This window comes from Hyperoodon ampullatus (genome assembly GCF_949752795.1).
Source record: "Hyperoodon ampullatus genome assembly, chromosome: 4".
In the NCBI taxonomy this organism is placed as follows: Eukaryota; Metazoa; Chordata; class Mammalia; order Artiodactyla; family Ziphiidae; genus Hyperoodon; species Hyperoodon ampullatus.
The window spans coordinates 29,674,045-29,701,507 of NC_136917.1; the positions used below are offsets into that span (position 1 = coordinate 29,674,045).

The 27,463-nt window shown below is 54.1% G+C and overlaps 1 protein-coding gene across 1 annotated transcript in view; it reads right to left on the reverse strand.

Moving 5' to 3' along the window:
• Window positions 1-10,757: 10,757 nt before the first annotated feature.
• Window positions 10,758-27,463, reverse strand: part of RFX2 (regulatory factor X2) — a gene marked incomplete at both ends in the record, with an annotated part of 44,865 nt that continues 28,159 nt past the window's right edge. Inside the window, 12 exon segments of the mRNA XM_079701474.1 lie at window positions 10,758-10,873; window positions 11,350-11,392; window positions 12,385-12,538; window positions 16,933-17,141; window positions 17,818-17,967; window positions 18,892-18,989; window positions 20,187-20,341; window positions 20,664-20,776; window positions 21,094-21,212; window positions 22,085-22,200; window positions 24,474-24,593; window positions 26,738-26,919. Of these exon segments, the coding sequence (XP_079557600.1) occupies window positions 10,758-10,873; window positions 11,350-11,392; window positions 12,385-12,538; window positions 16,933-17,141; window positions 17,818-17,967; window positions 18,892-18,989; window positions 20,187-20,341; window positions 20,664-20,776; window positions 21,094-21,212; window positions 22,085-22,200; window positions 24,474-24,593; window positions 26,738-26,919 (1,575 nt within the window).

The window sequence follows — 27,463 nt, forward strand, 5'->3', positions numbered from 1 at the left end:
TCCTCAGTGCTTCCAAAGGGCTTTCTACTGAACTTGGAATAAATTCTAAACCTCTTGTTCAGGCTTACAAAGCCCCCGTTTTTTGCTGCCATGCTTCCCCTTGCTCGTTGCAGTTCAGCCATATGGGTCTTTCTGTGTCCTTGGAGCTCACCAAACCCCTTCCAGCCTCAGGATCTTTGCACTGGCTGATCCCTCTGCTTGGGACTTTGTGTCCCCTTTTTTCCTGTTTGAGTCCCAGCTTCACTCCTGCTCCAGTATGATCTGGAGGAGGAGGTCCTGTAGCCTGTGGGCCACATTTTTAATTATTGGGAGAAAACCAAAAGAAGAATTGCTCATGACATGTGAAAATTGTATGGAATTTAAATTTCAGTGTCCATAAATATAGAGTTATTTGAAAACAGCCATACTTAGTCATTGACATAATGTCTATGGCTGCTTTTGAGCTGCAGAAGCAGAGCTGAGCCCTTTTAACGGACTGTCGGGCCAACAAACTTAAAATATTTACTCTTTGTGGCTTTATAGAAGTTTGCCAACCTCTAATCTAGGACACGTGTATTTACATGGTTGTTCTACACATTTCTGTACAACCAGTGGGGTGTGGTGAATGTTTAACAACAGCTGCTTCTCTGGGGGGAGAATGTGTGTTTCTGTCTGTCTGTGTTTATATGTGTGCCTGGGTGTGTATAGTTTATTGTAAATTTTACTATTTTCCCATCACTTTAAGTCTTGAAGACAATAAAACAATAAATCGGACCCTGGCTTGTAGTGCTGATTTTCTTGGTATAAGTAGGTATACTTCAACTATGGCTGATTTCAAGCTACCAATATGAATGTCACTAACCAGAGTTGAGCAGAGGTGTGCGGTAGCACACTTAGATTTTTTTTTTTCTTCTGGAGCTTGCTGCTTTCTTGCTGCAGCTCCCAAAACAGCATCAGCATCACCTGGAAATCTGTTGAAAATACAGACTCCCAGGCCCCAACCCAGATCTGAATCAGAATCTGCATTTTAGCAAGATACCCAATAGACACCTGATTTTGCTACCCTGGATTTTGCCTCCAGGCTGAAGGCACAGGCCACAGAGCTTGGTTAGAAATTCTTCAGGAATAGCTAGAATGTCACTGTTGGTCACCCGCAGTGTGTAGACTTAGGTTTGCTCATTTCTAGCTTATTGGTATCACTCTATTCAGTACATTTCGTTATCTATAACTTCTCTTGAGTAAGTGTTATTAGTTTAGGTTTACATTAAGTAGGTACTGTATATCACCATTTCAAGTATAAAACCACTAAGCCACGAATAGGAGATAACTGTTTATCACGAATAGGAGATAAACATGAAAACAGTAATGTTTTTAAATTCTGGGTAGATACTATTGCCTGCCAAGGTGCTGTGCCCCAAGCCTGCTTTTTTTTTTTCTTTTTTAATGTAAAGAGATTAGCAAAGTATTGGAGGCATATTAAAGGCACATTATCACTCAACTGAAAACGCGATGAGGAGTGAAAGAGAATTGAAAATGGGATAACTCTAATCCACGAGATTCCTTGTCATTTAATGCCCTGTCTGCATGTCTCCAAAAGTCATTTCATATACCACATCCATCCCACAGTTCGGGAAACTCCCAGCAACATGTCACCACTTGCTAAATATAATCCAGTTGTGGTTTTTTAAGGGACATGGAGAGATGCTAAACCCATCAGCCTGATGAGCCGACTCAATCTCCCTTGGTTTCACAATTCTTATCCCAGTGCCGAGGCTGCCAACATCGTGCCCCTTAGTTGTTCCTTTGCTTTCTTTATTTTGTCTCCTCTAACACATTTAGTCAACGTTTTTGTTTTTGTTGGCTGTGCTGGGTCTTCGTTGCTGTGTGCGGGCTTCTCATTGTGGTGGCTTCTCTTGTTGCAGCTCATGGGCTCAGTAGTTGCGGCACGCGGGCCCTAGAGTGAGTGGGCTTCAGTAGTTGTGGTGTGTGGGCTTAGTTGCTCTGTGGCATGTGGAATCTTCCCAGACCAGGGATTGAACCCGTGTCCCCCGCATTGGCAGGCGGATTCTTGACCACTGTGCCACCAGGGAAGTCCTCAACATTTACTTATTAAACAAATATTTGTTGATTACCTACTGTGGTGGTTTTAAAACGGCCCCAAATTCTTTGACCCTCTTCCCATCAAGAGGTGAGGTCTTAAACGCCACCTGATATCACTTATATGTAGAATCTAAAACATGACACAAATGAACTTATCTACAAAGCAGAAACAGACTCAGACATAAGAGAACAGACTTCTGGTTGCCAAAGGGGAGGGGAAGCGGGGGAGGGATGGATTGGGAGTTTCGGATTAGCAGATGCAAACTATTAAGTATAGGATGGATAAACAACAAGGTCCTACTGGGAACTATATTTAGTATCCTGTGATAAACCACAATGGAAAAGACTATGAAAAAGAATGTATGTGTATATATATATATATATATATATATATATATATATATGTATATAACTGAATCACTTCGCTGTACAGCAGAAGTTAACAACATTGTTAATCAACTATACTTCAATAAAAAAAAAAAGAGGTGAGGGCTCTGCTTCCCATGAATGGGAGTGGCTGGTTACTGGTCCATCAGTAGAGTCTGTGGAAATGACAGCATGTGACTTACGAGGCTGGGTCATGACAGGGACAAAGGATGTAACTTCTGCCTGCTTTGCTGGAACAACTGCCCTAAAAGCCTTCAGCCGTCATGGATGCTGTCCACCCGCCCTGAGGCTGCCATTCTATAAGGAAGCTGAAACAGACACTGAAAGGCAAAGCCCTGAGAGAGACCTGCCCAACCTGGCCCTTCCTGTTTCTCACCCCCATGAAAGATAAATGACAGTTGCTGTTATGAGCCAAGCCACTAAGTTTAGGAATATGGGTTACACAGCGGTATATATCCACCACACCTCCTGTGCCTGACACACTTCTACATGACATTCTAGTAGAAGACCTGCAGGAGAAGCACTCTAGACAGAACAGTGAGTGCAAAGGTCCTGAGGCAGGAACCAGCTTGCTGAGCTGGGGACAGCGAGGAGCTCAGTGTGGCCAGGGCAGAGTGAGCGAGGGGCCATGCAGGGCCTTGTAGGCCATAGAGTTCTCAGAGGAGTTTGAGGTTTTTCCCAAGACAAGGGTTGGAAGTGGGAGATGGAGGGATCCAGATGGTTTCCCTTGACCATCTTACCTCTCTGCTGCCTGCTTCCTCCTTGGCTCATCAGGAGACAAGTCCGAGGAACCCCCAACCCACCGAGCCCGGGCTGAGCTCTGAGAACTGGGAACTTCCTTCTCTACAGCCAAGTTGGAAAACAGCTTCTGTAGTTGGGCCCAGGAAAAAGGGCTTTCACAGCTGTAACTCTGTTCTCATCTTCCCATCATGGGCAGGGAGCTGGCCCCGTGAAGTATCTGCTCTGTGCCCAGCCCCACGCAAAGGGTGAGGACCCAGATATTAATCAGCTACAGTTCCTGGCCTCCTCTGCTCGGCAGCCCCACCCCCCACGCCACCTCCGCGCCCCCCGCCTCCCGCCCCGCAGTCCACGGGGTCAAGTTCTTGACAGCAAGGTGTCCATTGTGGCTGACGCTGAGGCCAAGAGGGGGACCCCTGACTCGAGCTGGGTGCACTAGCTTCTCTCACTCCCATATTCTGCAGTAGCTAAATGTGGTATGGAGCTAGGAGGAAATGCTGATCGTACTCTATTTTATTTGTAATTAAGAAGATTTAACCTCCAATTTAAAATAAATTCAGACTTACCCTAACCCTAAAAAAAAAAGAAAAAAAGGCAAGTTTACAAAGAAGTTGCAAAAATAGTACCAAGAAATTCCATACAGCCTTCACCCAGCTTCCCCAAATGTTAACATCTTACGTAAACAGCACGATGATCAAAACCAGGAAATTCACACTGACGCAGTAGGACTCACTAGCGTAAAAACCTATTCAGGTCTCATCTGCTGACTGCCAGTGTTTTGTTCCTGTTCCAGGATCCGGTCCAGGATTCCTTGTTGCATTTAGATGTCATCACTCCTCAGTTTCATTTAGTCTGGATTAATTCCTCTTATTTTTCCTTCACCATGACACTGGTGAGGCATGCTGCTCAACTATTTTGCAGAATACCCTTTCATTTTGGGTCTGTTGACTGTTTCCTCCTGATTAAATTCAGGTGATGAAGTTTTGGTGCAAATAACATGGATTAACCTATCAGGAGGCACCTGATGTCGATTTGTACCATTTACAACTCAGATCACTGGTGTCGGCCAGTTTACCACTGATACTTTTCCCTTTGTAGTTATTGAATATCTTGTGGGGAGATAAATAAATAGGGAATAGTTGAGGAAGAGGAGAGGCAGACGGAGAAAAGAGGCAGCTAGCTCTTGCACTCCATTGCTTGTGGTCTTTCCATGCATGACTGCAATTTTAGTAAACAAAACAGCCTCCATTCTAGGCATAATTCCGAGCTGGCTGGTTTCCCCGGGTAAAAAGGAAGAGGCTGTGTCACATAGTGACCACAGGGGAGCAGCAGAGGATTGGGAATGAAATCAAAACTGGGCTCTAGGATGAAAAGGCAGTTCAGTTCCTTCTAAGTAAATAAACTTGCAGAAACTCAAAGGCTTTGCCCCAGCTGAGGCCTGGCATCTTCTGGGAAACAGGTCAGGTAGTTGCTGGCTGCTCTGATTACACTCCCAGCACTAGGCATGCGCCACGTCCAAAACAGGGGCTCTTTATCCTGGGAGGGCTTCAGGGGGGCCTGAGAATCCCTTCTGAAACTGCCTACAAAACTCATGGGTACTGAGGGTGTATCGGTTTGGAGACTGCTTGCAAACCCCCCAAAACATCCGTGTCAAATGTGAGCAAGTGGAAAATTTGCTGGAAAGTGAGGAGCATGCTCCTGAGATCAGAGAGAAAAGAGAAGAAACTGGGCAGCTCCAGTGGGTCTTGGGAATCGGTGGGTCACCCCCGAGAATGCTCAAACCTCAAGCGCTTTCAGTCTTATATTCAGCTCACAATTCAGATTCTGAGGAGGAGGTGTCAGATGCGTCCAGCATGGCAGGGCACGTTATTAATCCCTGCCCCCTCCTGCTTTCCCCGACTCTATCCACTTTATGCTCCGGTCAGTTATTCACTGAGCAAGAGCCTTTAGGTGGAGGGGTCCAGTGGACAGTTGTACAGAAGAGGGCTGACAGAGGGAAGTTTGACGTCCATTTTGAAGTCATGGGCCATCACTCCCGGGATGCAACCCCCAGTCCCCGCCAAGATCTAGGAAGCCCTCCCTGTCTCCCTCCCAGCTCACCCTGGGTCACCTCACATGTCAAGCCCGTCCCCTCCGTCCCCTCGGCCAGGAGCAGCCTCCTTCAGTGTGTGCAAGCGCCCACTTACAGATGGTGTTTCAAACGGTGGGAAGAAGGGTCACTGCCCAGAAGGAATCGGAGTGTTATGTCCAAAGAAGGTGGAACAGATAGATGCTCGGTAGCAAAACCCCACAGGCGTCCATCACAGAGGATCCTCAAAGGGATCCATGACCTCAGCACAGGTGAGAACTAGTCTCTAGGACTGTGGCTTTCAATACGTATGTATGTTCAGTACACTTTACATGCAGCCCAATCCTGTATGTGTATGTACACACACATCGTATAACGTATACTGAGACGTTACAAAGCCATAGTTATCTTTGCTAATTACACTGACACTCCTGATCTTTTCTATTTCGAGCTTGGTCCATTACAAAGAAAACGGGTCAAATCCACCGACTTGATGTCATAGCCGCTTGGCCTGCTGCTCTAGCAGCCCTCTTGCCTCTGGTCCCCTGCCTTCATCTGCACTGCAACACTTTGACCCCCCGCCGGCCTGTACCATCTTCACAAGTACCTAGTGACCCTTGCTTCCATTTTCTTCGTGTGTGATCCGCGCGCCAGAATGTCTTTCTAAAGCCCAGCTTCGATTATATCAAAAAATGGTGGTGGTGGCCTCCTGAATGAATTTGATTTTATCTGTGCAAGATTTGGGAAATACAGTATTGAGCAAGGCAGATCAGAGCTACTCACCCTCAGAGCTCATGGGAAAGAGATTTGCCAACAATCACAATAAAGTATAGTGCAGGAAATACGGGGTAGAAGGGATCCATCCTAATCTAGCTGGGGATCTTCCAGGAAGGCTTCCTGGAGGAGGTGTCAGTTAAGATGAATGCTAAAGAGGAAGGGTTGTGTGTGTGTGGAGTGGAGTTTAGGTGGGAAGAGCAATGAAGGTGAAAGAGCCTGAAATGAGACACTGGGGTGAGTTCCAGGAGCAAGAAGTCAGAGCAGGGACTTCCCTGGTGGTCCAGCGGTTAAGACTCCACACTCTCATTGCAGGGGACCGGGGTTCGGTCCCGCACACTGCAACTAAAGACCCCGCATGCCGCAACTAAAGTGCAGCCAAATAAATAAATATTTTTTAAAAAAGATCATGCTATCTTAAAAAAAAAAAAAGTCAGAGCAGCAAGTGGGTCACGGGAGGAAAAGACGAGTGACAAGTGATATGGCTGCCAAGGTGTGAAAGATGCAGAGAACTGATAATAATGAGAATGCTATTACCGGGTGGTTCTCACCCGGGGGCAGGGGACACTTGGCAATCAGTATCTGGAGATATTTATGGTTTTCGCCACTGGGGGTGTGGTGCTAGTGGGCCAGGGATGCTGCTCAACGACCCCCAGTGTCCAGAATGGCCCCCCTCCAACCCAAAGACTTAGCCAACCCCAAATGCCAAAGGTGCCAAGGTTGAGAAACAATTGTTGAATGCTTACTCCAGTACTTTCTATAAATTATTTAAATCTCACAACAACACTGTGAGGTAGGAGTTTTCACTACCCTTTTTTCCCAGATGGGGAAACTGATCTAAGTAATTTACCTGAGGGCACAGCTAGTGTCCAAGCCCAGCTGCCCTGCTGCATCTCCAGGTGGGGAGGTCTCAGGGAGTGGCCAGGAGGAAGGAACCAGTGGCCATGTTAGGGGCAGTCTGGAGGAGGAAGGAGGGACGGAGGGCATGCAGGTGGCCCTGGGTTTCTGGCTCGGGCAGTGGGATGGGAGTACAGGCAGGAGGTCTGGATCGTCAGATGCTGAGCTCCTGTCTTGCCCTTTGAAGGGCGAGGCACCCACAAACCTGAGCCGTGGTGGGCGGGCAGCCGTGGAGCAAGTCAGCAGCACGTGGATGAGGTCATGGAGGGTGTGGAAGGAGCAGGACCCAGGTGCAGGGGGTGGGGGGGCAGCTAGAGAAGTGGGAGGAAAACTGGGGTGGGGGTGACACTCCCAGCCAGGGAGAATCTCTCCCTTCTTACTTAGTATTCCTGCAGCTGATGTGTGTGTGTGTGTGTGTGTGTGTGTGTGTGTGTGCGTGCGTGCACACGCACACACATGCACACCTCGCATCTCACTTCAGAGTTCTTGCTACCAGAGAGTTCTTGGAGGCTAGAATGCCTCTGGGTCCCCCTGCAACCCTCCCAAACTGTGGCTTATTGAACTCTGACTCGTGGCCATTAGGGTTATAATGATCACCAGGAACCCAGGTTCCTTCTGTCTCATTGCTTTGCCATCCTTATTTTATGATGTCCACCTTGAGGTCCAAGATGGCTGCCAGGGCTCCAGCCATCCTGCTTGCATTTCAGCCAGCAGCCTCATTTTCCCCATGTGCACAATGGTGGACGGGGTTAACACCAACCTTGGAAGACTGTCAAAAAGAAGAGAAGAATGGACCACAGTGGCGAGAAGCCACTGTGATTGGTCAGGACCTCCTGGAGGCTCTTGGTAGAACTGGGCCCCCCTTTCGCTGTGCCTGTGCCCCAGAAACCTACCCAACGGGGCACCCGAGGGACTCGATGGCCCACGGGCCTTTGGCAGCCTCCCCTCCCCTCCTCATCTCCTCTCCAGCTCCTGAGGCAGGAATCACGTGGGCATCTCCTGTGCTCAAGAGCCTCGCCAGCCACCCAGGTCCTAAGGTGCTCTCCCCTCCCAGGGACCCTGCCGCCTGGCCCCGGGCCGGGATCTCCAAGGGGGAAGATTGGGGGGCGGCTCCTGCTCCCCGCAAGAGCTGGTGCTGCTCAGAGGGCCTCGGGCTGAAATCGTGAACCACGGGAGCGTAGGGACGAGTCTGGGTTCCGCTGGGTTCTCAGAGCCTGGCAGAGGTCGGCCTGGAATCAGGGCCTGGCCACCCGGCTGAGGGGAGGCTGCGTTTTTGCGTCCTGAGGGCTCCTCCCCAGGACTGGCCACAGTATTTGTGGGGCCCAGTGCAAAATTAAAGCATGGGCCCTTTGGTGGAAAGCTCTTTGAGAATTTCAAGATGGTGGCAGCAGAGCCTTAAGCCAAGCGCAGGCCCTGGAGTTCCCAGCCTGGGATAGCGATGGATGATTTTAGTGTCACCTGGGGTCCCCAGGGCCTCCACCCCGGACAGAGGGGCCTGGGCTGGGGCCAAGGCTGAGCATCTCTGGCGGCACACGGGGCACCAGCCTGGCCCCTGAGAAGCAGCTTTTATGGACGACTAACAGGGAACTGCGTCCACGTTTCTGGAACATCCTCCCACCTGTGGGCCCTTCCTGAGCACATCGCTCTCCTCTGCAGGGTTTCTTCAAAGTCCTATAATCCCCTGTGTCACGGTCCCCCAGAGTGGGTGGTCACAACAGTATGGATGCCCGGCCCGCACCTTAAGCCCACGAACCAGGCTCTCTGGGGATGGGGCCCAGGAACTGGCGATTTCAGAAGAAGCTCACGCCCTGATTCTTAGGGGGTTCTGAAGTTCGGGCCCCACCGCTTTACCAGATAAACCCCGTAAACAACCAGTGGGCTGTGTCAGCAGCCGGAGCGTGGATTTATTCTGCGTCTGAACCAGTTTAGTCTGTTTACAAACAGTCTCGCCCATCCTGGGCTGAGAGTTGTTTTCTTGCCCTCTCTGGCCTTGCTAAATGCTCCTTGTGTAACATTCCCCAGAGAGCCGGAGGAAAGCACCGCAGCCCTCCCTTCCTGGGCTCGTGTGGCCCAGGTCTGGCCAGGCTGGCTGTGCCAGGGCCAGGGGAGTGTGGGAGGGAGGGCTGCGTCCTCCAAGGCCACTGGAGTGGGCGGCGGGACAAAGGCTGGAGTGTGGATTGTGACCCACAACGGGCATGTTCAGTGTGTTTATTGCAACGGGAAACGAGAACGGGCTCGGAAGGCTGGTGTCTTTACTGTCATTTATATTCCTCCTCGCAGAATCCGGCAAAGGACTAGACAGAGCGTAAGGCAGAAATGTGGAAGAAAAGGCAGGCATCACAATCCAAGAGCCGTGAGCTTGAACGTCTCCCAGGAAAGGAGATGTAGCTTTAGAGACATTCCTTCTGTCTGAGTTCATCTGAGTCTGCAACTTTAAGACCACACGCACGTTGTGATCATGACGGGCTTTTGGTTTCTTAAAATGAGATTTCTCGTCCTTCCCTGCTGCTCTCCCCAGGCACCTGCGGGTGCCAGGGATGCACAGCGCTCCTGCTTGTCGAGAAGTAGGGTTTTTAAAGGCCTCGTGAGTTTACATTAGTACCTTCTGCATGAATGAGAAAACAACATGGGGGACTGAATATACTGCGATATACACATTCATAAGGAATGTTCTAATAACAGAGCACAAAACTATTTGTATGAACATATTTCCAAAAGGAGAAATTATTGCATTTGAGAAGCCGATGCTGCTTAGACCAGAGGTTTGTCTTTCTTCTTTGCAGCTGCTTCGGGAGCAGAACTCTGGCACAGGGCTTACTGGTGCAACATGTTACGAGGGACACAGATCCGGAGAGTTTCGAGGTCAGGGCTGGGACAGCCCTTGGGATTCGTTTGTCCCCAGAGAAGAGTTTGGACCCTGAGCAGTTCAAGATGGGACCTACCGGGGTCACAGTGCTCTGGGATCACTACTTCAAAGGCAGACATTCTGGAAGGTTCTGTGGAGCGGGGCTCAGGCACGGCTGTTCGTGCACAGACTTGGCAGGATGGCTGCCCTCGGAAGGCGCAGCGGAGACCCTGACCTCCCGGCCCCCTTGGAACAAACTCATTCCAGACCTCACAGTTTAACTTGACGTTGGCTGTGAACCTGGACAGATCCCCAGTCCTTCTGGTTGCTGATCAAGCTTCTGGGTTTGATTTTGAAAGGCTCCGCCATGTCTTGGCATGAGCGGGCCTGCTTCGGTGACTTGTTCTTTGAGCCATGTGGGGCCGTGGGATGCGCGCCGTCCGGGGACGCAATTGGCGGTTGCTTCTGATCCCTTTGGGGTCTAGAGACGGGGCGCCTGGCGGCCGGCAGGGCAGGAGGCCACGGGGAGAGGACTGAGATGGCCTCTCCCCACCACAGGGCCTGAGGGGGGCTGCAGGGACATGGCCAGCTTGGCGCTGCCCAACGGCTGTGGGACATCCCTTCCTCCCCGGGACCCGCCAGAGTTTTTTCAAATCAGGGTGAAAATCGGAGCCAGCTGGCAGGGGGAGATGCCCAAAGTGGAGGTAGCGACTCGCTCAGCACAGCCCCTTCCAGCTCTGGAGGCGGATGTTTGTGGTGGGGGAAAGAACATTCAGAAGAAGGAAAAGGGGTCTGGGCGCCCCATCTGAGCCTCGGCCGTGCGCGCAACGGTTTTCCTCTTGCGGGAGAGTGTGTCCTTTAAGGGCGCCCTGGCCCGGGGGCCCCGGCACTCAGAGTAAAGGTCACTTCATCCAGGAGGCACTACCGCGGCGGAGCTCTGGGACCTGGAGCCGGGGCAGCGCGGCCCAGCTAGACGCCCTGCAGCGGGTGGTTGGGGTCGCTGCGCTCCCGCTTCACCAGGGGCTCGCCCCGGCCTCGGGCCTCCGAACGGGCCTCGCTGCCTCCACGGTCCTCGCTGAGGTCATCTGTGGAGGCGGGGTGGGGCGCGGGGCACATCTTCAGGGGGCGCGAAGGGGCCAGGGCAGGGCACTGCCTCCGCCTGGGCCTGGGTTGACCCAGTCAACCTGGAGGCCTTCCTCCCCACGACCAATGCCCACGTGCCTGGGCCGTGCTGCCGGCAGCGTCGCCCTTGGCGGTTGGGCCGCAGGGGATGGGCCCCCAGGCGGGGGCACTCTCTGGCCCGCCTGCCCTGCTCCCCCTCTGGACGTGGCCGCAGGAGGCCCTCACCCAGCCAGCCCCCGCCCCGGCACCAGTCCTGGCCGTGGCCCTGCCCTGAGGGGCCTGGTGTGCAGGGACCCAGGGAGCAGGACTAAACGTAATCCAGCAGGAGGGGCCCCTCTGCTCTGAGCCCCCAGTGGGCTGCTGTCCAGTGTCCCCGCCCCAGGGGCCGCCCTGATCGCCACCAGGCCCAGGACAGGAGGGAAAGCCCAGACACACCCACCTTTGTCGAGCAGTGTCAGCGACAGGGAGGCAAGATCGTTGAACTGAAAGAGAGAAGCCCGGAGTGAGGGCCCTCCGCAGAGCAGGTGCTGGGGAAGGTTAGCAATGTTCTCGTCCACAGAGGAATCGGACTTTTGCTTTGTAAGTGAGAGGGCTTCTGCCGTGAGAAGCGGCCCTGAGGCTGCTGGGTGTCTGGGTGTGGCCCCTCTAACACTTTCCAGGGCCCTGCTGGGAGCCGCTGGAGGGCTGTGGCCTCTGAGTGGTCAGTGAAGGAAGAGCCGCTATTTATCACGGGCTTATCACGTACTAAAAGCTCTACAAGTGTCGCCTCATTTCTTCCTTGAAACAACCCTGTCATGACCCAGCAATTCTGCTCCTCGGGCTATACCCCAAAGAATGGAGACAGGTGTTCAAACAAAATGTGTACATGAATGCTCACAGCAGCACGATTCACACCAGCCAAAAGGTGGAAACAGCCCATCTATCAACAGATCAGCAAAGTGGTGCACATCTGTGCAATCAAACAGTGTTTCGCCATAAGAAGGACAGAAGCACCGACACTCGCTACCACGTGGACGGACCCTGAGAACACGATGCTCAGTGAGAGAAGCCAGACACAGAAGGACACACAGGGTGTGATTCCATTGATGGGAAACGGCCAGAACAGGCCGATCCACAGAGACAGAGAGTGGGTTCCTGGTTGCCAGGGGTTGGGGGGTTTACTGCCAAGGGGGTGGGGCTTTCTTTTGGGGTGATGGAATGTTCTGGAACAAGATAGGTGGTGGTTTCACAACGCTGTGAATGTACTAAATGCCACTGAATTGTTTCCTCTGAGATGGTTAAAAAGGTAAATTTTACTTTCTGTGTATTTTACCACAATGAGGCAGAAATCCTGCCTGGGCCACGTAAGTAGGGGACGGAGGAGCCAGGGTCTGTCCTGTTTGGGCAGGCGAGCTTTTTCCCACCCGCCGCCTGCCCCCCACGAGTGTGTTCTCTTGGGCCCCAAGGCCGGCCCTCTCATCCCGGGGGCGCTCACCTCTCCCATCACGGCAATGGGCGTCTCCCCAGTGGCCTCGGCGACGCGGTGCTCCACCAGGTAGAACATGTACTCGTCGTAGAGCAGCCGGATGAGGTGGAAGGAGCCAAAGCTGGCAGCGCTGCGCAGCGTGAGGTCGCGGATCACCATGGAGCTGAGGTGGCAGACACGGGCTGGCACCTCCGGGACGCCAGGCTCCCCTCCAGCCCCAAGCTGGCCTGTGAGGGGCCTGCCAGCCTCCCAGACCACCCCACAGCCTTTCCCACCCTCCCCATCCTTAGCCAGCAGTTGTAGGCGCCTAAAAACAAGATTCAAGTTCAGGGCACCTTTGCCTCTTTCATCCAAAGCAGGGGTTGGCAAACTGCGGCCCAAGCCAGACCAGATCCAGCCTGCCAGCCAGGAATGGTTTTTACAGTTTTGAATGGTTGGCAAAAAAAGTCAAAAGAACTGTATTTCACGACACATGGAAAGTACCTGAAATTCACACTGCAGCGTCCATTAATAAAGTTTTATTGGCTGTGCCTGTCGTTGATGTGCTGTGTGCCTGGAAAACTTTATCCCTCAAAAAGATCTACTATCTGATTCTTTCCAGAGAAAGCGAGCGCTGATCTAAAGGAGTTATTTAACGTGGTACCCGACCAAAAACCCTGGCCTATACGTGCACTGCCACGTGGCCCCAAACACCTGGACACTCCAGCTCAGAACTCACCTACCCTCAGTGACGTCTAATCGCTGTGGTAGCGAGAAAAGAAACAGGAAGGGATAAGACAGGAGAGGAACCACGGGGCGTCGCCCCGGGGTGGCCCTGCCGCCCTGGAGTCCAAGCATCCAGAACCTGGCGAGATCAGTCAGAGCACCCAAGCTGCAGCCATCAAATCATTTCCATCTGTGTAAACACCTCTCCCCTGGCTCCTGTCCGCGGAGTCTGTTAATGACTTTGGCTTTCAAAGCAATGTTTGCTCAAATAACCTTTTTATTTATTTATTTATTTTTGGCTGCGTTGGGTCTTCGTTGCAGTCGGTGCTCAGGCTTCTCACTGAGGTGGCGTCTCTTGCTGCGGAGCACAGGCTCTAGGCGCACGGGCTCAGTAGTTGTGGCTCGCAGGCTCTGGAGAGCGGGCTCAGTAGTTGTGGCGCACGGGCTTCGTTGCTCCACGGCATATGGGATCTTCCTGGAGCAGGGCTTGAACCCGTGTCCCCTGCATTGGCAGGTGGATTCTTAACCGCTGCACCACCAGGGAGGTCCCTCAAAGAATCTTTTGAAAATTTAACGAGCCTCAGTTTATCTTTTAACAGGTTGAAACTGCTGCTGCTTGCGTGTTAGCAATGGGGCATGCGGGCAAGTCAGCAAAGACAGGCGACAACAAATCAGTTTACTTGATTCTTCTTGCATCTTCCCAGGCCAGTGTGCAGACACGCTCTGACGGCACTTTGGTTCAGCAGTGGCAAAGGAGAGCTGGCTCCAGCCGGCTGTGGCTTCGAGATGCCCTGGAAGGGCAACCAAGGAGGGGACCCGGGTGGTGCCTGCCTGTGTCCAAATGAGCACGTTAGGAAGCAAAGGTCACCTGAAGAACGTTCACAAAGAATGAACACAAAGGCCGCGTAAGTGGGCACAGGGAACAGGCTCGGGGTTCGGGATGTGTTTTCTGCTCAGAAGCTCCTTTGGCTCTGTATGGCTGACCCCCTAAAGGTAAGCGAGTGAACACAGACCACGGGTCCCTGGGAAGGGGCCCCTCACCCCCTCCCACCCTCCCTTCCCCACGTCTGGAAGCGGTGCTTGGTTTTCATGCTGCTGCCGATAACACAGGCCTGGAACGAAGCTGCTCGCATTTCAAAGTGTTAAAATGTGGTCTGTGCTGCTGCCGCTCTAACAGGAGACCCCCAGGCCCGAATGCTTCGAGTCACCCTCCCTCTCTGTGCCCACCCAGAGGGGTACCCGGCACCCTTCCCTGAAGGACCCCCTGGATCGGGCACTGGTACCCGGCACCCCCCAAGCCTCAGTGTCTGGTTTGAAGCTTTGGCTCGAGAGGCTTTTCTGAACCGTCTCCATGGCCACCTTGGTATGTTTTGGGTTCTCCAAACGGGCTTGCGACTTTCTGCAGTGGGAACATCAGTGAAACTCCACTGGGAGAAGCTGGACTCGAGCCCAGCCGTCAGCTCACCCAGCCCCTGCCCACCGCTGTCCATTTGCTGGTGGACGCTACAGAGACAAGTCCCTTAAACTCAACAAGCTGGAGTCAGGTGGAGCCTCCGTCGTTACAGAGAAAAGCAGCCCCCTCGCACGGAGGGCACAGCCACTTTCAAGCCTCGGCTGGGTTCTCATCTCTGCAGTGTAAGTCACGGGGTCACCCTGCCAGTCCCAATTCCTCAGGTCACGACTTCCGGCCACGGGGGCGGGGGCTGAGTCCCCAGCGGCTTTCTCTGCAGCCACCGACTCCGACTCCCTTCCCCCCATCACCCCAGTGTTGCTTTATCGCACTTTTTGACGAAATCCTGTTCCCTCTGTGGTGATGGGGTGTAAGTCCACAGCTGAGCCACGTGGTCAATCAGGCTTACAATCCCTTTCTTGTTCATTCATCACTCAACATTCGGATGCTGAGAAGCGGCAGTGAACAAGGGCGACGTCCCGGCTCTTGAGGAGACACGGGTGATTGTTGAGGAGACAGGCAACAGACAAGCAAACAGAGAACAGGGTGACAGGCAATGGAAGAAAATCCAGGCGCAGGGGACAGAGGACGAGAAGGGGAATGCTATTTCACTCGGGAGGTCTACAGGCTTCTCTGAGGATGATCGGGCCACAGGGCTCCCTGGGGAAGGAGGCTCCAGGCAGGGGAGGGCAGTGCAGAGGCCCTGAGGCCAGCAGGCCAGGGCAGAGCATGAGGACGGCGCCGGGGACAGGGAGTGACTGGGCCAGCAGCTGGCCGAGGGGTCAGGAAACTCTCCGTTAAGAGCCAGACAGTAGTCTTCTGCTCGTCACTGCTCAACGCTGCTAAGGATCTGTACACGAATGGGCCTGGCCTCATGCCAATAACATTTATCTGCACAGCCAGGTGGACAGCGACCTGAGCCCCGGGCCACAGCTGGCTGGCGGGCTGTCCTGCACGGCCTGCAGGCAGACAACAGCTGATTGCCTCCGTTTAGCAAAACGCTCCACTTCCACGTGTTTATCGCTGATTGGGACCGGAACTCTGCCGCAGGGCTTCTCTGGGTGAGCACAGCCCACGTTTTCCGGGCCGGGCAGGGTTCACCACTCCCGTTCGCCCAGGTGAGAAGTGCAGCGTGGGAACAGCTTTCCCTCGGCATCCTGACTACACGGCTCCCCTGCCTCCTGGGCCCTGCATGGCCGCACCCAAGTCTGATGCTGCTCTGGTTCCTGGCCTGCAGTGTGACCTGCTGTTTTCTCCCTGGAAGCCTTTATGATCTTCTCTTATCCTAGGTGTCTGAATGTCACAGTGAGGCTTGGAAGCTCATCCACTGGGCGGGGAACCCGGCAGCTCGCGGAAACTTGAGCCCTTAGTTATTATTTTCTTTCCCTCCGTTTTCTCTCTCTTAAAAAAAAAAAATTCCTATCAGCTGGATAGTAAACTGCCGGGATTGATCCTTTCATGTCTTTTTCTTTCTCTCTTGGTTTTCTTTCATGGGTTCTCTTTCTCACGTTTTTTTTTCTTTCTCCATATGTTTTTCTCTCTCATGTTTACTTTCTGTGACGGTTAGTCTTCTGTGTCAGTGATGGGCAGTGATTCAGTGAAACATTAGTCTAGGCGTCGCCATGGTTCCCGTCCACCATCCCTCGACTTGAGGTGGAGAAGCTCAGCCTCCACACTGGGGGTGGGCCTCACCTAGTCAGCAGAGGGGCCTTGGGAGCAAAACTGAGGTTTCCCGGAGGAGAAAGGGGTCCCCGCCTGCGGACAGCAGCATCTGCTCCCCGGCTTGAGCGTCCAGCCCGCCAGTCCCTGCTACGGACTTCGGACGTGCTGGCCCCGCGATCACGCCTGCCCGTTCCCTGAAATAAATCTCCTTACATTCACACACACACACACACCTAATTCACTATAATACAGTTACACATTGTTTTAAAACATGTCCACCTAACCCTCGCCCAGAACCATCCTGTGGGGAGTTGACGCCCGTCCCTGCCCCCTGCTTGCACTTGGCAGTGAGGGGATAAAGGCTCACGTCGCATCCTGTTTTCATCCTGTTGCTGTCCTAGCTGGCCCCTCGCACCGCGATTCCCCACCTGGTTCTTATCTCCCATCTGCCACCACCTGCGCTCCTGTTCTCTCTAGATTCTTCCTTTACCTCACTCCGTGGGGATGCTCTGGGGGCAGAAACAAAGGCTCGTGCTTGAGCTGCCGTGTCTCTCCAGCAGGTGGGCCCGAGGTGACGGTTTCTGTCTGCAGAAGCCTTTGTAACCCAGTTTTAGGCCCCAGGGGGCTCTGGGCCTGCCCCGGGAGCCCCCAGGAGTGAGGCCCACAGGCTGGTCTGCGTCTCTGGGCCTTGGCCTCCCTCCCAGGCCTGGAGCTCTCTGGGAGATCGAGGGCACGCCTACCTGTAGAAGGACCATTTCAGCAGGAACTGCCGCGCAGCCTTCGGGAAGCTGGGGCTGCCCGCGTGCTGCTTCAGGACCTGCGTGACTACGTTGTCCAGCCAGCTGGCCCACTGGTCCAGGGAGCTCTGCTGCTGCAGGGTCAGCTTGAAGTCCTGCTCCAGCCGCTGCACCACGGCCTCCTCGCACTGGCACACCCAAGAGGCCTGCTCCTGTAGGGCGCGGGCAGGCGAGGGCTGGGTCAGGACGGAGGGACAGCGATGTCTCCCGGGTGCGGCCCTAGGCCGGACACACACAAGCACAGACACCTGCTGCTCTTGACCTTTTCCAACTGTGAGCTCGGCACCCGCTTCACGGGGCAGAGACGGATGGCCATCCAGAGGGAACCTGCCCGGCTTCCAAGGGCCTAAATCCAGGCTCCCTGCATCCTAGGCCCAGGCTGTACCACATCTTCGCGTTGTGTTATTTCTAAGTGGCCACTCCTCTGTGTGTGTGTTTTTGTTTATTCGGTGGATAAACTCAGGGCCTACACTAGACGTAAACAAAGCAGCAGGACTCCCCTGATGGCAGCTGCGCTTTCCTAAGCCCAGAGGAGAGAGCCGTGAACATGGCAGTGGGAAGGCAAATTTTTAATGAAAACGGACCAAGGTGTCGTCCCAGAGCCTGAAGGCCAGGGGGACGATCACGCAGTGGAGCCCGGGGGTCCCTGATGACTGTGGGCGCTTCAACCCCGACCCTTTTCATGCAACAGAAACGTGAGCCGGGCCCGGGTGTGGGGCTGGTTTTGCAGTAGGCTGAGTTTGGTGGGTCTGCGCATTTTTCTAGCGGGTGGAAGCCGGGTCCGCGTGCCCTGGTCCCAGGCCGCGGGGAGGTGCGCAGGAGAGTCACCTGCACGTTGGCGAAGTCCACGCGGTTGAGGTCGCTGAGCATCTGGCTGATCTGCGCCGTGTTCTGCAGCACTGCCCGGGCTGCCTGCGCCAGGTGGTTGAGCGACGTGTAGCGCCGCAGGGTCTGCGCGAAGGCGCCGACCACGCCGACCTGGGGCCCAGGAAGGTGTGAGGCTAAGCCTGTCTCCCTTCTCAGAGGCATGGCGGCGGAGGGACCAAGAGAGAGCTGTTCTGGCAGGGGAGAGGGACCCGCCCTCCGGACAGTCTCAGAGACCCCAAAATGGAGAATCAGACAGGCGTCACCAATGCATGGAGTGGCATCTACAGCAGACGCCACAGCACGGGTGAGATGGAATTCAGGACAGCATGGCCAGGCCCTGGCTTCTAGGATTCCTCTGGCTCTCTGGGAGGGACGGTAAAAATACCAATTCCCAGGCACCACTGGATCAGACGTTGTGGGGTGTGGCCTGGAAATCTGCAGTTCTGAACAGCTACCCAGGCGATTCCTAAGCATCCCGACGTTTTAGACTCACTGGCCTAACCAGTCAACTCCAGCTTGTGGGGAGCAGGCAGGCGGGATGCCGAGATCTGGCCTTGCCTGTCTGAGGCCGTAAGAATGCTCTCGAGAAGGGAACGGGATCACCTCTTTTCCACAAGTAGGCCTCATGGCCATGTTTTACATTCTGATCTGTGGCCGAGACGCGAGCAGTAAGGGTGACCACAAGGAGATTAAATCCCCCTCCTATGATGAGCAGAGCAACACTCGATCTGCTCTGAATCAACCCAAAAGTATCACAGCAAAGACATCTGCTGTCGGGCGCTCCCAGCCAGCACCTGTCCTCCACCAGCAGCAGCCCTGGGCCTTCCTGGAAGGACCACTTACCCTCAGGACACACAGCAGCAGCCCCCTTTCTCTGGGGCCCAGCGGTCCTCAAGTTCCCTGGGGGCAGAGGGACAGGAGCCCCCTCCCTTCACAGCACAGCGGGGCCCGAGGGGGCCCCAGGCTGTAGCCTCTGCCCTCCCCTCCCCCACCCCCCAGCGTGGTCTGGAGACCCAGACCCCAACCGACTGTTACCTTGGTCTGGATGACCTGCTGTGGGAAATCACTCATGGCATTCGTCAACCAGCCTTCCAAGCTCTTGGCAAAATTGCGGATGGCCTGTGTCAGGGTACCTGGGGGACACGAGTATTAACTGTGAGAAAGGCAGTCTTGCCTGTCAGAATCAGATCACGTGTAAGAGATGCACATGCTGTGGAAATGACCACCCACTGAGAACAAGCAACACAGAGGAGAAGAGATGGTGAGAATTTAGGGCACTTAGTGACGGAGGAATTAGGGCCAGCGCCGCTGATCTCTGCTCATCTACCCGTCTATGCTGGCAGTTCTCACCTGGGGTGATCCTGACCCCAGGGGACACTGGGCCATGTTTGGGGACATCATGGTTGTCACACTGGGGCGGCTCCTGGCATAGAGGGGATGGGGCCACAGTGCCCAGGATCGCCCCCCGGAGACGGACCCACGCCAATGTCACTGGGTTGAGTGGAGGGGGGGAGACCCTGATACACACACATGCATGTCAACATATTCTACCAACTTCCAAATTTATTCTGAGATGGCTTGCAATAAGAAATACATTTTTTTGAAAAAAGAAAACCATCCCTAGTGTTATAAAAGGAAATACTCCCCAATCTCAAACCTTAATACACAGAGACTCTAAAAGCACACTACACTGAACAGTTTCCAGGCAGGCAAGGCCAAAGGACAACTGCAACGGTTTTGCTGTTTCCCATTTTCTGGCAAAAAAAAAGAGCAGCAGACCAGGTCATCAAAAAGACGGAGGTTCCCCAGTGCTAACAGGCACGGATGTTTACAGGCAGCCATTCGGGAAGAGGGAGGCTCAGCACCCGGCCTCCTCGCCCTCACAGGGTCTGGACTCGCGCCCTCAGGGTCCTGGGGGCCCGAGGGACAGCCCCTATGTAGGGGGCCTGCAGGCGGGCGCCCCCTGGTGGCGGGTGTTGTCACCACCTCCGGAGGCCACAAGGGCGGGTGGGGGCAGAGGCCTTGGGAGGGTCCCCACGGCCCACATCAGCCCCAGACGGGTGTAGCCATCAAGGGCCACCATCTCCTTTTCTCTCCCTTCCTCAGTCAAGGCCGCTGGGATCTGGAGAAAGTCTGAAGAATCCACCCCTTCATGCTGCAGACTCACAGTGCTGGGAGGAAGCCGAGCTCAGCGTCAGATCAGCTGGGGAAGCGGGTTAGAACCCGACTCAGTCCGCCCCCCTGAGGGTGTCCCGCGACCTCGGTTGGCCTCCGCTCTGGGAGTCTCCTCTGGGGAGGTCGCGGGCAGGGGTGTGGGGAGGGGCGCTTACTGGGCACGGGCCGCAGCACGTCTGGGATGAGGATCTCCACCAGTGCCTGGTACAGGATGTGGTCGCAGGTCCTCATCCACCTGAGCACGGGGTCGCACTTGCACAGAGATACCAGCTTGTCCTTGGGGAGGACGGCGCCCTCCGGCTCCTCGTCACTGCGGGGAACGGGGTCACGGGGGACACAGGTGAGCCGTCAGCCCAGGGCCTGCCCTCGCGGGATAAGCCGAGTGAGGCTGCAGGACCACCTGGTGCAGGCAAGCTCCCTGCCCCGTGGTCACCCCTGAGATCCTCGCCGAACAAAGGGACACGCCATACGAGTCGCACACCAAGTCAGGGGAAAGACCACACGTGCGTGAGGGGGTCTGAGCGCTGATTCTTGGAAAGCTGGTGCATTTGTGGGTGTCAGCAGGAGACGGTCTGCAGGGCAAACCCAGGCCCCGTGAAACTGAGGCCTGTCTGGGGGCTGACGGGCAGTACCTGGCAGGTAGAGAGGCAGGGCCGTCGCTGGAGGAGGCTTTAGAATTCCAGAAGGAAAGCCACAGCTTCTCAACGTAGTGGAACTGGAGGTTCATCACGACATCTAAAGTGGCCTAGGAATAAACACGGCTGGATAAACACTCCGCTGTACTCACACCATATGTCTGCCATCAGAATGGGCCAAGCAAGCGGCCAGGATACGGGCTGCAGAGGGGTCTTTCCAAACTCAGATGGACCACGAGAGGGGATGGGAGTGAACGAAGGAAGATTCCATCCACTCCTTGGCCAGAGGGAGGGGGGGCCAGTCCCGTCTGCTCCTTGTCACCGGCGGGGAGACCCAGCGATGCTCTGGCACTGACCTTGCGCAGCTGACCGAGGCGCCCACCGGAGCCCCCAGGGCTCGGGGTTTGGGGGTTCGGGGGGCAGTCACCTCGCAGTGCCGCCGGTAGGCCAGCTGAAGGGCCTTGAAGTCGTGCAGCGTGATGTTCTCCTGCAGCAGGACGCTGCCCAGGTCGGGCGCCGGGAACTCCGGGAAGACGTGGGACACATCTGGGGCGGGGTGGGGGGGAACGCGGGGGCAGGTCAGCAGGGCTGGGGACGCCGGCCGTACGTGTTGGTGACCCCATGACAGCCCTGGCCCCTCTCACACCACACAACTCTTAAGCTTTGGTTTTCTCAGGTGCAGGGAGGGGACAACATCGTCAGCTCCCGGTGACGCACAACGCACAGGGCCCTGGCCTGGCACACATTGCGCTCCATCCCCCCAGTGTTGGGGGCACGCACCCAGGTGGGTGACAGCGTCTCCAGAAGACACAACAGGGGAGGGTTCAGTCGGGGCTCAAAGGTACACTAAAGTACACAGAGGCCACCCGTGTCTTTAGCGTATCCCGTCACTCCGGGGCAGGGAGGGTGCCAGCTGGGGAGGGACTCTCCCAGGGAGGGGCCCGGCTCAGCTGAAAGTACATCCAGTCTTCTTTCCGATGGGCATTTCATTTTACTTATTTTTTTTTCAGTTTAGTACATTTTACATTTTAATTTTTTGGCCGAGCCACGTGGCTTGTGGGACCTTAGTTCCCTGATCAGGGATCAAACCTGTGCCTCCTGCGGTGGAAGTGCGGAGTCCTAACCACTGGACCACCAGGGAATTCCCCTTATTTACTTATTTTTATCATGGTCACTTTAATCCATTATTTTTGGATTAATATCCATTAATTTGGAAGGAACATGCTGATTATTCCAAAGTCTCAGGGATTCCACAAAGAAGGTTTATCTAGAACTTTCTACGTAATTGAAAAGGTGATATACAAGAAAACTGTCTAAAGCATCCCTGTAGATGCTGCTGGTGCCGAAACCCAGCCCCAGTGGTGCCGAGTGGCCCCAGAGCCTTGCCAGGAGGCCCTGCGCCGGGGTGGAGGGCTCACCGATGTACTGCTGGTGGTGTTGGCTCTGGGCAGCCATGGCATGCTCAGGTGTGCTGTGCAGGCTGCCGTGCGAGCCGCTCTCCCCAAGGCTGTCCGTCTTCTGGGCTGGCCGGTACCTGGGCAGGGAACACGTGTGCCACCGTGAGGCCCTAACAGCACTTCCCAGAAGGGACCCAAGGAGCGGAGGACAGAGCAGGATTCAGTTTGGGGTGTGTGTGTAATTTTCTAAAACTTGTGGTCAAATAGAAAACACAAAATTTACCATTAAAATGGTACTTTTAAGTGCACAGCTCAGTGGCATTAAATACATTCACATTGTCGGGCAACCAGCCCCACCATCCATCTCCAGAACTTTCTCATCTTCCCAAACTGAAACTCTGTCCCCATGAAACACGGACCCCCCCTTCCCCTCTCCTAGCCCCTGGCCCCCACCATCTACTTCCTGTCTCTATGGCTGTGACTCCTCTAGGGACCTCGCATAAGTGGAATCAGACAGTATTTGTCCTTTTGTGTCTGGCTTATTTCACTGAGCATCACGTCCTCTGGGTCCATCCATGTTGTAGTGTGTGTCAGAATCTCCTTCCTTTTGAAGGCTGAATACCACTCCACTGTATGGATGGACCACATTTGTTTATCCATTCATCTGCTGATGGACACCCGGGTTGCTATTACATGTATATATTCTAACACTTCTCTCTTAGAAGACAAGTGAACTTCTTTACATAGAGTCCCAAACGTCTTACTATTATGTGATCTCAAAGCACCTTCTGAAACTTTTGTTTTGCCCTGAGCCAGAAAACAGTGGACAGCCTGTCCAGGCAGCAAACTGAGAAACGTAACAGAGAAGGGCTTCCTGGGATGACTTGCTTGAGCCCTGAGGGATGCGCATGCCAGGTGGGATGGGTGCGAGGGACCCATCCTGAGCTGGGAGCACCTTTCCTTGTGGGATGTAGGGCCAGGCTCACTGGGAGGAGGGAGGACGCCGCTCAGAGGTATATGGACCACCTGACTTTGGTGGGGTGGGTGGCTCTAAGTGTCAATGGCACAAGCCTGTGGCCCGAACCCCACAATGGAAGCTACAGAGTCCTTGTCTGTGGACGATCAGGTACAGGATGGACTCCTGGTCCTGGAGAATGTTCCAGGCTCTCTCCTGCGACCTCCAACTCCCGTGATCGGCCACGTGGTTGGGAGTCACTGGGACCCCTTAGAGCAGCTAAAATGGGGTGTCAGCCACGCAGCTCAGCTGAGGCACGAAGGTGCCACGTGGAAGAGAGTGGGGTGCATCCCTGCCTTGGAGCAGAATGGACCCCGGAGAGGGGCCGGGGACAGAGGCGGGCAGAGGGATGAGTGGAAGGGGCCAGGGAGCTGGTATTCGAGTGGGGCCCTGAACGGGGCGTCTCCAACTAGGGCTGCAGAGGGCCATTTCTGCCCCTTGTTTTGAAAATAAAGTTTGATGGCCACATGGCCACACCCGTTGCTTTAACCTGGTCTGTGAAGGCTTTCACGCTACACGGGCAGAGCTGAAGTGTCTCCACAGTGTCTGCCTGCGAAGCTGAACATATGTGCTCTCTGGCCCTTTACAGAAGAAGTGTGCTGACCCCTGCCTTAAAAGATGAGCAGGTCTGTGAGGCAGAGAAGAGAACATTCCAGAAAATGACCAGGCCTTTCCAGCCATCAGATCCAAAGGTCAGGAGGAAGCAGCAACTTAAGTGTATAAGCTTCTTTATCCTGGCTTCTGGGGTTATGTTCAGTGTTCTCTCTCTTTCTTTGAAGACAGAGAGGAAAAGTCAAAGATCTGTGATTCTAACTCCATGGCATTCTGGAAAAGGCAAAAACTATGGAGCCAGTAAAAGAAGATGGGCGCTCGCCGGAGGTTGGCGGGGAGGAGGGACCAACAGGAGGAACAGGGAGAGTTTTTAGGGCAGTGAAACTACTCTGTACCATCCTCTAATAGTGGATACAGGTCATTGCACCTTCGTCCAAAGCTACAGCGTGTACGACACAGAGAGTGAACCCTAATGTCGGCTATGGACTTGGGGTTACAAGAACGGGTCTATGTCGGTTCATCAACTGTAACAGAGGCACAGCACTGGAGGCCGGGGTGTGGGGGGCACGTGGGAGATCTCTGCACCTTCCACTCACTTCTGTTGTGACCCTGAAACTGCCTGCATCCTGCTGGCCTCACTCCACGCCAGGTGCAAGTGAAAGGCAGGGCTCTCCCAGGACGCCGGGGTGGGGGCGAATGTGAACTGGTTTTCTCCACTCCATCCATGTTTCGTCCATTTCCAGGTTGTGGTCAATGCTCAAGAAACCCCTCTCCCTCCATTCCTGCTAGTGAAACCTCTCCGCGGGCTGACTGATCCTGAGGCCGGCCGGGCAGCTCACCCACCTGGGCTTCTGATGCACAGGCTGCTGCCGCATGGCCATGTACTGCGTGTCCTCCTGCAGCCGGTTCAGGGGAGAGTCTGGCTTCAGACGGATCCCGTAGTAATGATACTTGGAGTTGCCCCTAGGAACCAAACATCTGGGGTCAGCTCTCTTTGCAGATGTCCTGAACCACAAGACAGGGCTCTTTCCTGGCCCTTCTCCCTGGGCTCTTGGGGCCAGTGTTCCCTGGACCGTGTGGGCAACATTCATGGGCTGTCCCGTGGTCAGAGAGGTTCAGGAAATTCTGTAATGACTTCCCCCTCTGGGAGACTCCCCGCTTGTATTTTAGTATGATAAAGGCTCTGAGAAGTCCTGCAGTAAAAAAGCCAGTTCAACTTTGTTTAACCCAGCATGGTCTAATAATAATAATAATAGCAATAATAATACTTATTATAATAAATAATAATACTTATTATAATAAACAATAATATAATAATAATACTTATAATAATAATACTTACTATTATAATAAATAATAATTACTATTATTAACTCTCCCCTTCCAAGCATCTAATAACACGTTTTAGAAATGGTACAGTTTGGGAAACACTACCTTATTTTATTATGGGAGAAATGATGCTCAAAGGGTTTTAAATAATTTCCTTAAGGAAAAAGGTCAGAAGGGGCTCATCAGGAGGGAAGGACAGACACACGGCCTTGCAAACACCCCCAGCTCACGGGCTGCCATTTTCCCTGAGCTGGCAACACGGACAAGCCGGGGAGCCTGGGTCCTTCCCAGGTGAGGTGCGGGCTGAACTGGTGCTCGGAGGGGGAAAGCGGGGAGGACGAGCCCCAATTCTGAGGCCAGCATCTGGGACCCTCTGAAGGTGGAGGCCCCAGGAGCCATCTGGAAAGGCCCCAGGGCAGCGGTGGCCGTGTCCCCAGAGGTCATGGACTCCTCCTCCCTGCCCCCCTCTGGCTGCCCATGTTTTGTAAGGATGTCCTCCGTCAGGGATCCCAAGGTGGTAGAGAACTCTCCTGGCCCCGTCCTTTAAGACAACCAGCATGCCCGCTTCTGGGAGGGGGTGAGTGAACGCCGAGACCCACGTGTGTGCACCTTCACCCGGCCACAGGTCAAAGCCGTGCAAGGTGATCTCACGTGTGGGCGAAGCACACACACACACACACACACACACACACACACACACACACACCCCGCTTTGAACAGAGCAAGGCCGTCTTTGCCTAGTGGGAGGAGCCAAACGCTACCGCCCGGGTCCGGGGTGGAGGGAGAAAGATTCCTGCCTGCTGTCTGCCAAGAGCAGCCCACAGTGGGTTGGTCCAGGCACAGCAAAAAGCATCAGGACATGGTAACTCCACCTCGACTAGACAATCCAGAGGCTGCTATTTAAAAAGCCTGCTATGGCCAGGACATGGAAGCAACCTAAGTGTCCATCGGCAGATGAATGGATAAAGATGTGGCACGTATATACAATGGAATATCACTTAGCCATAAAAAGAAGCGAAACTGAACTATTTGTAGTGAGGTGGATGGACCTAGAGTCTGTCATACAGAGTGAAGTAAGTCAGAAACAGAAAAACAAATACCATATGCTAACACATATATATGGAATCTAAAAAAAAAGGTAATGAAGAACCTAGGGGCAGGACAGGAATAAAGACGCAGACATAGAGAATGGACTTGAGAACACAGGGAGGGGGAAGGGTAAGCTGGGATGAAGTGAGAGAGTGGCATGGACATATATACACTATCAAATGTAAAATAGATAGCTAGTGGGAAGCTGCCGCATAGCACAGGGAGATCAGCTCGGTGCTTTGTGACCACCTAGAGGGGTGGGATAGGGAGGGTGGGAGGGAGACGCAAGAGGGAGGGGATATGGGGATATACGTATGCATATAGCTGATTCACTTTGTTATACAGCAGAAACTACCACACCATTGTAAAGCAATTATACTCCAACAAAGATGTTAATAAATAAATAAATAAAATAAAAAGGCTGCTATGGAAAATTTCAAACGAAGGGAGAGAGCGGAGGTGAAGCCCGTGTCCCGTCACCAGGAAAGAAGCGATCACGGCCCACGGGTGGCCAGGCTGCGCCCAGGCTACCGCCAATTCAGGGCAACTCCAGGTGCACCCGGAGCCGTGGACGTCAGGACGTGGCAGGAGGAGGGAGCCTCACGTTCTCCCGAAGCTTGATGTCTGTATAAGGGAATAGGAGGGTGGGGGGCAGGTGCAAGGGCTGCCAGACACCCTCACCAACCCACCTGGTACCCAGCCGCCGCGTCCTCAAGCCCATGAACACGGAGCGGATCAGCTTCCCAAAGGAGGCCGCGTTCACGGGGTCCAGCTTGTGTTCCTGGCAGTGGCGAAGGTAGTGGTTGTAGAGCGAACTTCTGGGGAGACTCACGCCTTCTGCGGTTTCGTAATTATCCAAGAGCCACTGGAGCTGGATGGACAAGATAGGCCGAATGCTGACGTGGACGCACCGACAGCATCACACGCCTTCCGTCCTCCAACACGACGGGGAACCTCACCTCTACTGTCACCCATTCAGGTTCAATTTGGGGCACGTTCATTACTTAATAGCTTCTTTTCACTTGCTTGTTTATTCCTTCGATTTCTAGCCAAGCTTTCAGGTTCCTTGACTTAATTTATAAAAACCTGCCCGTGATGGAGACTGAAATCCCCATAGGCCTCACACACCAAATGCTTCCTAAACCTAGGGGGATGGAGCTGATCTGAGCACACGGGAAAGGAAGATGAAGGAAAACCCCACGGCCCATCGGCACGGGCCCCTGCGGCGCCCACCGCAGTCCCTGTACTCAGGACTGAGAGGAAAACAAACAGGAAACTGAATAAAAGACTGAAAGGCTCGTGTGCCAGGTTTTGTGCTCAGGCCAACGGGAGGGAAAAGGATCCAAGGCCGAAGTCGAGGGCCCCAGAGGTCAGCACTGATTCAGAACTGTCCACACAGAGAGCTCAGTTCCCAC